The sequence below is a fragment of the Monodon monoceros genome, unplaced genomic scaffold (assembly GCF_005190385.1).
Source record: "Monodon monoceros isolate NGI ecotype Baffin Bay Population unplaced genomic scaffold, NGI_Narwhal_1 Super_Scaffold_16, whole genome shotgun sequence".
NCBI lineage: Eukaryota > Metazoa > Chordata > Mammalia > Artiodactyla > Monodontidae > Monodon > Monodon monoceros.
In genome coordinates this window covers 28135462-28148757 of record NW_021703772.1, presented here as the reverse complement: position 1 = coordinate 28148757, position 13296 = coordinate 28135462, and the positions used below count along the sequence as shown (strand labels likewise).

At 41.2% G+C, this 13296-nt stretch overlaps 2 protein-coding genes across 3 annotated transcripts in view; both read right to left on the bottom strand.

Moving 5' to 3' along the window:
* Positions 1-146, bottom strand: part of LOC114897048 (gamma-crystallin C) — a 1516-nt gene extending 1370 nt beyond the window's left edge. For both annotated transcript variants that reach the window (XM_029225667.1, XM_029225668.1), the window contains exons 1-2: positions 138-146; positions 1-40 (exon numbers count right to left, since the gene is read on the bottom strand). The exon at positions 1-40 is cut by the window's left edge and continues 161 nt beyond it. In XM_029225667.1, coding sequence (XP_029081500.1) covers positions 1-40; positions 138-146 — 49 coding nt within the window. The remainder of the gene's footprint in view (positions 41-137) is intronic.
* A 9540-nt stretch (positions 147-9686) lies between these two features.
* Positions 9687-12901, bottom strand: LOC114897045 (gamma-crystallin A-like). Its single transcript, XM_029225664.1, has 3 exons — positions 12893-12901; positions 11589-11831; positions 9687-9887 (listed from the first exon to the last, which is right to left on the bottom strand). The coding sequence occupies exons 1-3, from the start codon at positions 12899-12901 to the stop codon at positions 9687-9689; spliced, it is 453 nt and encodes a 150-aa protein (XP_029081497.1).
* Positions 12902-13296: the final 395 nt, after the last annotated feature.

Below are 13296 nucleotides of genomic sequence, written 5' to 3'. Positions count from 1 at the left end.
AGCAGCGGCCCTGGAAGCCCCGGTCCTCGTAGAAGGTGATCTGCAAAATGGAAGATGTGGAAGCATGAAGCGATTTGCAGCCCCGCTGAAGATGCCGCGACCCGGCAAAGGTTGAGCATCAGGTACCCAGCACTTACCTTTCCCATCCTGGAGAGAGGAAGCAGGAGGTGTTCGCTGGATGCTGTGTGCGACTAGGGGGAGGGCCGCTGTATAAATAGCAGCCCTGACTGCTGCCTCCGCAGGAAATCACACAAAAGGAGCCCATTTCGGTGAGTAAGGGGATTTGCAAGCTCTCCGCCCTCCCTCCCCCTGGTCACTGCGGTTAGCTGAATGTTTACTCTTATTCTTTCTGGTAGGTTCGGGTTGTTCTAATTCACAAAAGCTGTTGTTGCCACCAAAATGAAAAGTCTTTAACGTAGAAGGATGAGCGAAATTCTATCCTCATGCTTTTATTTTATAGCCTAGTCTGCTTAATTGACTCCTTAAAGGTAATTAAACTAAACCATGTGTTCTGCTCAGGGACTGGTGTTTAAAAACAAAACAAAACAGAAATACTTCTTGAAAACCAGAATTTAAATAATAATAAATCTTAAGGAAGAGGGAATCAAGTAATCTGTGAAAATGCTTTGAAAAGCATAAAGCATAATTCTAATTCAAGATTCTGTGATTGAAAGCAGATTGTTGTGGCCTTCCTTTCTCACATCTCCCTTGGAGCCTACATCCTTCCTTCTGCTGGTGGCTGCCCAGAGGCTTGCTCGCTCTTTGGGGTCCCTGGCCTCCTTCTAATGTCCTAAGATCTATCTTTTCCCTTCACCCTGATAAACTCTTGTTCACTTGGTAAGGGTGATTTGAGTTAGTGTAAGGAGTGATGTAGAAACCCTCAAGGTACAACACCCTCTACTTCCTCAGACTTTTGAGATGCTAGACAGCACCAGACAACAGAGCATCTTGATACCAGGCCAGACAACAGGGTATCTTGATAGTATGGATTTCACAGTGTGATATGGGGACCTCTAAGGTCCCCAAGACACTTTCAAGGGGTTCATATGGTCAGAACAGTTTTCATAACAATACCAAGATGTTATTTGCCCTTTTCACTCTTATTCCTTCACAAGTGTACAGTGGAGTTTTTCCAGAGGCTATATGACATTAAAGAGATTTGGTAAAATGTAAAGCAATTCCAGTCTTTTCATTGTTTTTGCTTTGGAAAATATGGTTATTATTCATAAAATATGTTATTTATGTTAACATGTAATAGGTTTACTACCTAAGGCTCTTCCTATAAAAAGGGGAACCCACAGTGAGTAGGAGTCCCTCTATTGGAATAGAACCAACACAGTATCCAGCAGATACCCAGGCCCTGACATGACCCTCCATGGGACGATAAAGAGTATAGGTGGCTACAGGCTGGCCCCAGTCTATTTCATAGCCTATGTCATGTGACATTGTAGAATTCATCCTGACCTCTTGCAAAACTGGTGGCAGCACTAACAGAGCCCTGAGGCAAACAATTATATTAACACATTTTAGGGATCAAATAAAATACTAGAAATAAAGCAGGCCGTCCCTCCGTGTCCGTGGGATTGCTTCCAGAACTCCTGTGGATACCAAAATCTGCAGATGCTCAAGTCCCTTATACAAAACGGAGTAGTATTTGCATATAACCTACACAATCTTCCCATATACTTTAAATCATCTCTAGATTACTTATAATACCTACTATAATGTAAATGCTGTGTAAGTAGTTGTGAATACAGTGTAAATGATATGTAAATAGTTGCCACCCTCTAGGTGGTCACAAAGCACCGAGCTGATCTCCCTGTGCTATGCGGCTGCTTCCCACAAGCTATGTATTTTACATTTGGTAGTGTGTATATGTCCATGCCACTCTCTCACTCCATCCCAGCGTACCCTTCCCCCTCCCCGTGTCCTCAAGTCATTCTCTATGTCTGCGTCTTTATTCCCATCCTGCTCCTAGGTTCTTCAGAACCTTTTTTTTTTTTCAGATTCCATATATATGTGTTAGCATACGTATTTGTTTTTCTCCTTCTGACTTACTTCACTCTTTACGACAGACTCTAGGTCCATCCACCTCACTACAAATAACTCAATTTCGTTTCTTTTTATGGCTGAGTAATATTCCATTGTATATATGTGCCACATCTTCTTTATCCATTCATCTGCTGATGGACACTTAGGTTGCTTCCATGTCCTGGCTATTGTAAATAGTGCTGCAATGAACATTGTGGTACGTGACTCTTTTGGAATTATGGTTTTCTCAGGGTATGTACCCAGTAGTGGGATTGCTGGGTCGTATGGTAGTTCTATTTGTAGTTTTTTAAGGAACCTCCATACTGTTCTCCATAGTGGCTGTATCAATTTACATTCCCACCAACAGTGCAAGAGAGTTCCCTTTTCTCCACACCCTCTCCAGCATTTATTGTCTGTAGATTTTTTGATGATGGCCATTCTGACTGGTGTGAGGTGATACCTCATTGTAGTTTTGTTTTGCATTTCTCTAATGATTAATGATGTTGAGCATCCTTTCATGTGTTTGTTGGCAATCTGTATCTCTTCTTGTGAGAAATGTCTATTTAGGTCTTCTGCCCATTTTTGGATTGGGTTGCTTGTTTTTTTGATATTGAGCTGCATGAGCTGCTTGTATATTTTGGAGTTAATCCTTTGTCAGTTGCTTCGTTTGCAAATATTTTCTCCCATTCTGAGGGTTGTCTTTTCGTCTTGTTTGTGGTTTCCTTTGCTGTGCAAAAGCTTTGAAGTTTCATTAGGTCCCATTTGTTTATTTTTGTTTTTATTTCCATTTCTCTAGGAGGTGGGTCAGAAAGGATCTTGCTGTGATTTAGGTCATAGAGTGTTCTGCCTGTTTTCCTCTAAGAGTTTGATAGTGTCTGGCCTTACATTTAGGTCTGTAATCCATTTTGAGTTTATTTTTTGTGTATGGTGCTAGGGAGTGTTCTAATTTCATTTATTTATATGTAGCTGTCCAGTTTTCCCAGCCTGGTTTAGTGTCTTCAACAAGGTAATAAGCTTAAGGGTAAGGGGCATGTCACACTTCTCTATCCCTTATGATTATTTACTAATTAATTATATGGATAGAGTCCTGGAAACAAGAAAAACAGTTAAGCAAGTGATGCTCATTTTATTGCAAATGATTCTGATTTTATTTTGGAAAACAATAACTCGCCCACATGAGGTCACCTATGTGGATGTTCAGAGACACAGCTATCATTCTCTCCCACTCAGTCCTCTACCACGTCCCCTGATTCTGATAGCCTCCACTCCTGTCTGGTCCTTGGTGACCTGGGAAAACTTGAAGGGAGGTAAAAATGGCCCAGAAATTGGGCAGGCTGGTGTAGGCTGGCAGCAGGGAGGCCTTCCTGAGGGGAGGGGAGGTGTTTAGAGCACCACTAGAGCTCTCCCGTGAAGGTCTCAGAACTTACCTTTAACTGCTAAAGGAGAGATGGCCTGAGAAAGAGAACAAAAATGAAAGAAAAAGTGATGAGCAACATTTTTGCAAAGAAAAATAATGAGATTCCCAGCCACTTCCTTGCATTTTAGAAGATGGATGGGCCAATGGAATAAGACATTGGGTCCCGGATGCTGCAAGACATGCTTTGTTCTGTCTCTTTGTAGTATCAGCCAACACCCCAGTCTAAAATATGTGAGAGATTAAGGGACTGAGCCAATGAGCCTTTTAGCACAAATATTTGAATACCAAGTTTAAAGTTATATACAAGTTTTTTCTTTTTCCTTTAAAAAGAACTGCAAAACTTGTTTTAAAAAAGACAGGTCTTATTTAAATTTTAAAAAATTAAAAAAAAATAAACCATTTAAAGTTCTTTAGGAACTCATGGTTAAACAAACTCGTATATCAAAATACATAGACTTGCATGTCAAAATATTTGAATGGATCTAATGTAACCCTGGTTTCTTCCAAAAACAAAAAGGTTCGTTTAAGAGCCATTAAGGGACTTCCCTGGTGGTCCAGTGGTAAAGAATCCACCTTACAATGCAGGGGACGTGGGTTTGATCCCTGGTTAGGGAACTAAGATCCCACATGCCGCGGGGCAACAAAGCCCACGTGCCACAACTACTGAGCTCGTGTGCCTCAACTAGAGAGCTCGTGTGCCACAACTACAGAGCCCACGTGCCCTGGAGCCTGTGTGCCACAACTAGAGAGAGAAAAACCCACAACTAGAGAGAAGCCTGCGTGCTGCAACGAAGAGCTCTCTCGTGCCTCAACTAAGACCCAACAGAGCCAAAAATAAATAAATAAATCTTTAAAAAAAAAAGAGCCATTAAAGTTACCTGGGGCCTGTTAGAAGGCTCTGTGGAAATAGTTCATTACCCTCCCTGCCTGCCTTCCCCCATACCAATGTTTTAGTTTGTCAGCTGGGTTTTCCTGAAGCGTTTGCAGACTTCTTTCTCTGGTAACCACTTATGTGTCTCCCAGATGAAACCTCTTGAGTTCATCAGCACATCATTGACATGACCCTGCTGAAGGAAGCCACATCTGCTCTCACTTAAGTAGGTAGGATTGAACCTGTAGCAAACTTTACAGCACTCACTTGGCTCATGATGATGGAAATAATAATAGTTAATAATGACAGCCTACTGTATGAAGAGTGTTTAGCGTGTTCTAGACATTGTACCAGGAATCTTATATAGAGTACATCATGTAGCTAACACAGCACAATTATTATCAGTACTTCCCCAAATATTTGAGAGATCCAGGGCAAGAGCATAAATAGAGGCCCCCTCCACCACCCCATGGACCGCCCTCCTCCCTTCTCACTCCCTCACATGTCCAAGCTCCACCCCCGCATCCCGACCATGCCCCCCAAACAGCTGCCCTTTGAGTACCAGTGTCCTTGGGTGGGTGAGTGAAGACACTCTCTTAGATTTTGGAAGCAAGGGTGTAAATGGAGGAAATTCTGGAGCTCCAGGTATAAGGAGTGTGGTCTAGAAGACGTGTGGGCATGTCCCTGTTGTTCCACACATTCCTGTCCTGTGGGGAAGATTGTATCTGGAGGAGGCCAGAGGAGGCTCTCTGAACACCCATTCCACGCCAGGGTCCCCAGCCGACCAAGTCTAATCACGTACTGATCACTATGAGAAACAAATTCAAAAAGGTACACACAGCTAGTAAGTAGAGGCACTGGGAACTGAACTCAGGTCTGTCAGCCTTGAAGGCCTAAACTGATTGTTTCTGCATATAACAATGACTTGTTTTAGAGGTTATGTTTCCAGATGTGCATAGCTTATATTCTCCCTAATTATACACTTCTCATAGTAGGTTAAATGTCGTTCTTTTTTTTTTTTACTTTGTAAAGGGCCTAGCACCAAAGTAGCCTGTTCTCCCTACCAACCTTGAAAATATTTGGCTTTAACAGGAATTCTGGTAAATTCTAGTGGATTCTTCAGTTGACTGATTGCTGCCAGGCTGATTTCTTCAGCCTGGCTCTAGGATCTCAGCATTAACTGACTGCAAAGGGTTCCTTAATCCCTGAGTCACTGATTTATTTGTAGCCTTCTAAGACAGCAGTAATGGGTGACTATTAAAAGGACATTGAGGATGTTCACATTTCCTTGAATTAGAGAATTTTTTTTAGAAAATAGCTAATTTACTTTGCCCCCCTCCCTTTTTTATGAAGTCCATGAATATAGCATAACAAGGTAAAACTGATGGAGGGATGACTACTACTTATTGAGCTTCTTTACAGGAGGCATCTCATTTATTCCTCATAAGAACATGCAAGTGGGAAAACTGAGGCTTAGGGAGCATAAGTAACTTGCTCAAGGTCACACAGCCATTAGGTGGTCAAGCCAGAAACCATGTCCATAGACCTCAAGGCCTACATTGGTAACCATTGAGATGCTCTACGTTGAAACCTAATACAGTCTTAAAGAATCAGAGCTGGAAGGAAACATGGAGCTCCTCTTGTCCACACCCCTTATTTTATAGAGAAGAAAACTTGTGGCACACCGAGCTTTCTTAGATAAAAGGCTGTTCTCTAAACCCTTAAGTTCACTAGATTAAAGCAAAACAAAACAAAACCTCAGTTTAAAATTATTTTCAGTGAGACATCTCACCTGGGTTTTACTTTTTTTTAAAAAAAAGCAGAGCTCATATTTCATTAGTCACCCAACAAAGGACAACACACTATGGTTTAACTAAGCTAGCGGCAAAACAAGTCTTTCTGTATATTTGGTATTGGTAAGAGCCACAGCAGTTTAGTAATATGTGTATCTTCATATTTATAATTTATACCATATGTTCCTTCAGCAAGAAGGAATCTTATTCTAAAAGATTATTTATTACTTAAGGTTCTGTGCCAGGCATTATTATTTTTAAACAGCTTTGTTGAGATATAATTCACATACCATATAGTTTACCCATTTAAAGTGTATAATTCAATGGTTTTAGTATATTCACAGTTATGTGCAACCATCACCACAGTGAATTTTAGAGCATGCTCATCCCACAGTGAGAAGTCCTGTACCCTTTAGTTTTCATTCCTTTATCCACCCATCCCCCATACCTAAGCAACCCATGAATCCACTTACTGTCTCTAGATTTGCCTATTCAGGTTATTTCATATAAATGAATCCTATAATATGTGGTCTTATGTGACTGGCTTCTTTCACTTAGCCTAATGTTTTCAAGGTTCATCCATGTTGTAGCATGTATCAGTACATCATTCCTTTTTATGGCCAAATAATATTCCATTGTTTGGATATATCACATTTCATTTGTCCAATCATCCACTGATAGATATTTGGGTTGTTTTCACCTTCTGGCCACCGTGAATAGTGCTGCTATGAACGTTCATGTATACTTTTTAAAAAAATAAATTTATTTATTTATTGGCTGCTTTGGGTTTTCATTGCTGGGCGCGGGCTTTCTCTAGTTGCGGTGAGCGGGGGCTAATCTTCGTTGCAGTGTGCACGCTTCTCGTTGTGGTGGCTTCTCTTGTTGCAGAGCATGAGCTCGAGGCATGCGGGCTTCAGTAGTTGTGGCACACGGACTCAGTAGTTGTGGCTCGTTGGCTCTAGAGTGCAGGCTCAGTAGTGGTGGCGCACGGGCTTAGTTGCTCCACGGCAAGTGGGATCTTCCTGAATCAGGGCTTGAACCCGTGTCCCCTGCATTGGCAGGCATATTCTTAACCATTGCACCACCAGGGAAGTCCCCATGTATACGTTTTTGTTTGAACACCCATTTTCAATTCTTTGGAGTATAAACATCAGAGTGGAATTGCTGAGTCATATAACTCTATTTAACTATTTGAGGAAATACCAAACTGTTTTCCAAGGTGGCTGCAACATTTTCCATTCCCACCAGCTATTTATGAGAGTTCCAATCTCTCCACGTCCTTACTAACATTTGTTATTTTCTGTTTTTTTTTTCCTAAAATTATTATAACCATCCTAGTGGGTATTAAGTGCTACCCTACTGTGGTTTGATTTGAATTTCCCTAATGACTAATAATGCTGAACATCTTCAGTAGCTTCTTGGCTATTTGTATATCTTCTTCATAAAGATGTATATTCAAATCCTTTGCCCATTTTTAAATTATGTTGTTTATCTTTCTGTTGTTGTTTTAAGAGTTTTTTTTATATATTCTGGATACTAGACTCTTACCAGATAAAAAGTTTGTAAATATTTTCTCCCATTCAGTGGGCTGTCTTTTCACTTTCTTGATAGTATCCTTTGATTCATAAAAGGTTTTAATTTTGATGAAGTCCAATTTATTATTTTTATTGTTGTTGCTTGTGCTTTTGGTCATATTTAAGATATCATTGCCTCATAAAAGATCACAAAGATGGGGCTTCCCTGGTGGAGCAGTGGTTGAGAGTCCGCTTGCTGATGCAGGGGACGCGGGTTTGTGCCCCGGTCCAGGAAGATCCCACATGCCGCGGAGTGGCTGGGCCCGTGAGCCATGGCCGATGGGCCTGCGCGTCCGGAGCCTGTGCTCTGCAATGGGAGAGGCCACAACTGTGAGAGGCCCACATACCGCCAAAAGAAAAAAAAAAGATGTATGTCTCTGTTTTCTTCTAAGAGTTTTATAGTTTGAGTTCTTTGATTTATTTTGAGTTAAGTTTTATATGTGGTATGAAATGGAGGTCTAACTTTATTCTTTTGCATTTGGATATCCAGTAGTCCCAGCACCATTTGTTGAAAAGCTATTCTTTCCCCATTGAATGGTCTTAGCACCCTTGTCAAAAATCAGTTGAGCATAGACATATGGGTTTATTTCTAGACTCTCAAGTCTATTCCATTCATCTCTATGTCTACCCTGTGCCAGTACCCTGCTGTCTTGATTACTGTTGCTTTGTCGTAAGTTTTGAAATTAAGAAGTGTGAGTACTCCTACTCTGTTCTTTTTTCAAGAATGTTTCGGCTATTCTGGGTCCCTTGCAATTCCATATGAATTTTAAAATTAGCTTCTCAATTTCTATAAAGAGGTTAACTGAGACAGAGCACTATTTTTGCTTATGTAAATTTGTGAAAAGAATTAGCATTCTGGGAGAGCAGCTCTACTCTAGTGGAAAGAAATGTCAGAGGTATGCAGGATAATAAATATTCTTACTTCACTCTGCATAGTTGAGTCTTCCATAATTGAATCTTGATAAAAGTTCATACTGGAGTCCAAAATAAAGATGACTATACTGTACTGTTGAATTTGAGGAAACCCTGAGAATACATTAATTTCTTACATTTATATTTGTACAAACATTTAAAGATAACAAAGTGTGTTCACAGTCTTTCCCCAGCTTTTCATCATAGTTATCCTGGAAATTAGTGAGACAGGAATTTATTATTGCCTGTAGTTTTCAATAAGGCAATTTAGGTACAGAGAATAAGAAATGACTTGCTCAAAGAGATAAGCTAGGAAGTGGAGTAACCAACCGTCCTAGTTTACCTGAGACTGAGGGGCATTTTATTAGTAAGTAGCGGAGGCAGGATAACAGCTCAGGCCCTTTAACTCTTTTTTTAAATAATTAATTAATTAATTAATTTTTGGCTGAGTTGGGTCTTCGTTGCTGTGCACGGGCTTTCTCTGGTTGCGACGAGCCCCAGGTCCTTTAACTCTTAATTTAACACTTCTCCTCCCAGATGACCTCATCATGCGTACTTGACCTTCTCTACTTTGGGAATTCCACTTAAAACTTCTCTTTTCACTCAGCTTTTCCTGACTAATCTTATCTGAAACTTCAGCTGCCCTAACCTCTCCAGCAATCCTTTGTCTTTGGTATCCCAGCCACAACTGGTTCTATATTTTCTCCTGTATATGGGTTTCATAGTTTTCATTTTGTTTCTTTCTTCTCTCCCTCAGATCGTGGGTCATAGAGGCAGACAGTGTTTCTCCCTCCTTCCCGTGACATGAGTGGGGACTTCATAATTACTGCTGCCTGACCAGCAGGAAGTAAGTAGACATTCAAGACACTTGACCTTCAGGGTCAGATAAGTTGCCAAGGGTCACCATTTATTAAAATTCAGTTATCATTTAAGATGAACAAGAATCACTTAGTGCCAGGAACACAATCTGTATATTTAGTGCAACTCTATGTGGATTATAATAAGGAAAACACAGCCTAGTACAAATCGATGACGCATCTCAGAGAGCCGACTTTGGCATCCAGGCCTCCCTGGTCGTGGTAGCTCCTTTAGTCCCCTGGCCTCAGCAAGTACTGCCACCCCTGGTAGTTGGGCATCTCGCAGAGGACCCACCAGCCCTCCAGCATGTGGAGTGAGTGGAGCTCATTGAGCTGGAAGTGGTCATGCATGCAGGAGCAGTCCTCTGTGAGCTCGGACACCAGGCCTCCGTAGCCATGTCTCTCATACAGCTTTATCCTGTGAGAGCTAGTCTGTTGTGACAATAAACCAAAGATGAAAAATAAGTTGTGGGCATCCTTGATGTCAGTAAAAGTGACTCAATCAGCCTGCAGCTTCATGAAGCAGGGTTTTCAAACCATCCTGTCATATATGTATCCTTTCCTTACATGGTTGTTCTAACAAATTAGGGAGAGTATTAAAATAAAACTGACCTGACCAGGGGTCTATCCTGCGGAAGAAACAAGAATTGAAATAAAGTCAATAAAAGGGATTCCTTTCTAAAAAAAAAACAACTGTCACAACTGTATTTAGTTGAGTCTGCAGAGAGGATTTTAACTCCCTTTACCATTATGACTGTGTATCACTGAATCCTATCAAGCTTGGTTTTTGTTTTTTTGTTTTTTTTGTATTTTTTTTTAATTGGAGTATAATTGCTTTAAAACGTTGTGTTAGTTTCTGCTGTAGAAAAAAGTGAATCAACTATATGTATACATATATCCCCTTCCTCCTGAGCCTCTCTCCCCCCGCCATCCCACCCCTCTAGGTCATCACAGAGCACTGAGCTGAGCTCCTCAAGCTTGTTTTTAAATATTTTTATTTTGGAATTTATTTATTTTTGGCTGTGTTGGGTCTTCGTTGCTGTGCGAGGGCTTTCTCTAGTTGTGGTGAACAGGGGCACCTCTAGGCATGCGGGCTTCAGTAGTTGTGGCACGTGGGCTCAGTAGTTGTGGCTCAAGGGCTCTAGAGCGCAGGCTCAGTAGTTGTGGCGCATGGGTTTAATGGCACTGCAGCATGTGGGATCTTCCCGGACCAGGGCTAGGACCCGTGTCCCCTGCATTGGCAGGCAGATTCTCAACCGCTGTGCCACCAGGGAAGCCCCTCAAGCTTGTTTTTAAGTCACTTTTGCACTCATCATTTACAACAATTCATATTTACTCTGAGTCCACATGTCCAACATTTTGCCAAGTCACTTGTAAGTTGAGTTTCTTGCCTCAAAGAAATTTCTATCTTATTTGTACCTCTTTTTGCATCTGCAAATTTCTGCAGCCGAATTTTGGTTTCACTTCTTGAATCTGCTTGTCATGACACATAATTTGGTGTGATCAGAATGTAGAAATACAAATTCCACATGATTAAAAAACATTAAGCAGCATTTTGGTGAGGACCATGTCCCATGAAATCCTAATTAATGATCTTTTTCTGACCCTTGTAAAAAACTAGTTGATAATGACTGCTGAATACAAGGAGCCACCTGCAAGTGAAACATATTGTTCTAGTTTCTAGATCCGTAGGTCATAAAGAAGGTATTGAAAATAATCTCCAATACAGTCAGAATACATTATACTTATGTTGTTCTCCCATAGTCTGTCAGTGTTCATTAAGAAATAATGATCTAGATAGATTTTTTTCTTTACTGAACAAGGTAGTTTTTATTTAGAAATTAGGGATCAGCTAGATACTTCCAAATTCAACTTTAGAAGCTATATTGTTGTGATTTCTTGTGCCTAAAAACAATCTGCGCATTTTTAATGCTTTATTGAAATGAGTTTTAATGTTTCCATATGAGAGCGTAGTAAAGGCAATCAATTTTTTGTTAAATGCTTGAGACTTGGGCTTTGCTATTTCACCGTGAACACTAGTCCTGAGTTGAAACAAACTGACTTTTATAAACAGGAATTTATGGCCATGGATCAGCGATGCTTTCACATGAGTTGTGTTGAACTAAGACTCACGTAAGGAACTGTGTGGCAGGGGCAGACGGAGTCGTTGAAGCCCATCCACTGCTGGTAGTCGGGGTAGTCGCCGCGCCGCAGGAAGTACTGGTGGCCCTGGTAGCTGGGGCGCTCGTAGAGCATCCAGCAGCCGCTGTCCACCCGGATGGAGTTGCAGCGGCTGAAGTAGGGCTGCAGGTTGGGGCAGTCGCTGCTGCACTCGTAGCGGCGGCCCTGGAAGCCCCGGTCCTCGTAGAAGGTGATCTGCAGATGGAAAGCAAGGTGACAGCAGGGAGTCAGCTGGGAGGTACATCCCCCGCACCCCACAGTAGACACCCAGCAGGCACGCTGTGACGTATGTTTATGTAGGAAAAAAAAGATTATGACAGTGTATGTATAAGCCCAAATGTCAATCATGGTTATCAATGAATGGCAAGATTATAGGTCTTAATTTTATGTTTTTATTTCTCCTTTTTGTTGTTTTCAATTGCTTTAATTTGTTGTTATATAAATATATATTACTTTCATGAGTTGAAAAAATAAAATCAATTTGTAAATGTATAACTTTGAGTTACTGGTGAAAAGCAGCAAATTTTGTAAATAGCCACATTTTGTCTTGAGATTAAACACTTCTCCTTGGGCTAAAAAGCAAGAGGTCTCCCAAGACTCTCTGAGACGCTCCAGGAGTAGGAAAATATACAGAATCCTCCCATTCCCCTCTCCCCTCAGCCCAGCTTCTAGCGATGCTTTTTGTTTTCAAAACTAGCATCATGTGGACCTAGAGTCTGTCATACAGAGTGAAGTAAGTCAGAAAAAGAAAAACAAATACCGTATGCTAACACATATATATGGAATCTAAAAAAAAGAAAAAGAAAAGAAAAAAATCGTTCTGAAGAACCTAGGGGCAGGACAGGAATAAAGACGCAGACATAGAGAATGGACTTGAGGACACAGTGTCGGGGGGGAAGGGTAAACTGGGACAAAGTGAGAGAGAGGCATGGACATATATACACTACCAAATGTAAAACAGATAGCTAGTGGGAAGCAGCCACATAGCACAGGGAGATCAGCTCGGTGCTTTGTGACCACCTAGAGGGGTGGGGTAGGGAGGGTGGGAGGGAGACACAAGAGGGAGGGGATATGGGGATATATGTATATGTATAGCTGATTCACTTCGTTATACAGCAGAAACTAACACACCATTGTAAAGCAATTATGCTTCAATAAAGATGTTAAAAAAAAAAAAAACTAGCATCGTGATTTTCCTGAGTTTTCCCTCCCTGAAGCAACACTGTTTCATAGGACCCAGGTGACTGCTTGAAAGCTTTTCCCATTGCTGCCAACCTATTCATTTAGAAGCGCTCTTCAGATATTCAGGGGTAGAGGATGACCCCAATCCCCAACTCTTTTGGCATCCCGTGTGTATGTAGAAAGATGAAATCAAACACCTTCATGGTTCATGACCCATGGAGGGACATCCACCTACAGCTGGCAATATGTCCGCAATGCATTTGTAAAAGTCCTCAGGCAGCATGTAAAGAAAATGTGCAGATGCTAAGAGGAGAGAAACTAATAGCCACAAAGAAAAAGTGTTCCCCTGCAAGTAGCAGAGCTAGACAAAAGAAAACTGGGCAGAGTCCTATGAAGTTAGACAGTATACCCAGGGACCAGAGGATATACCTAATGTGGCAGGTGTACTGTAAACTTCAGTTACAGCTGTAATTGAACC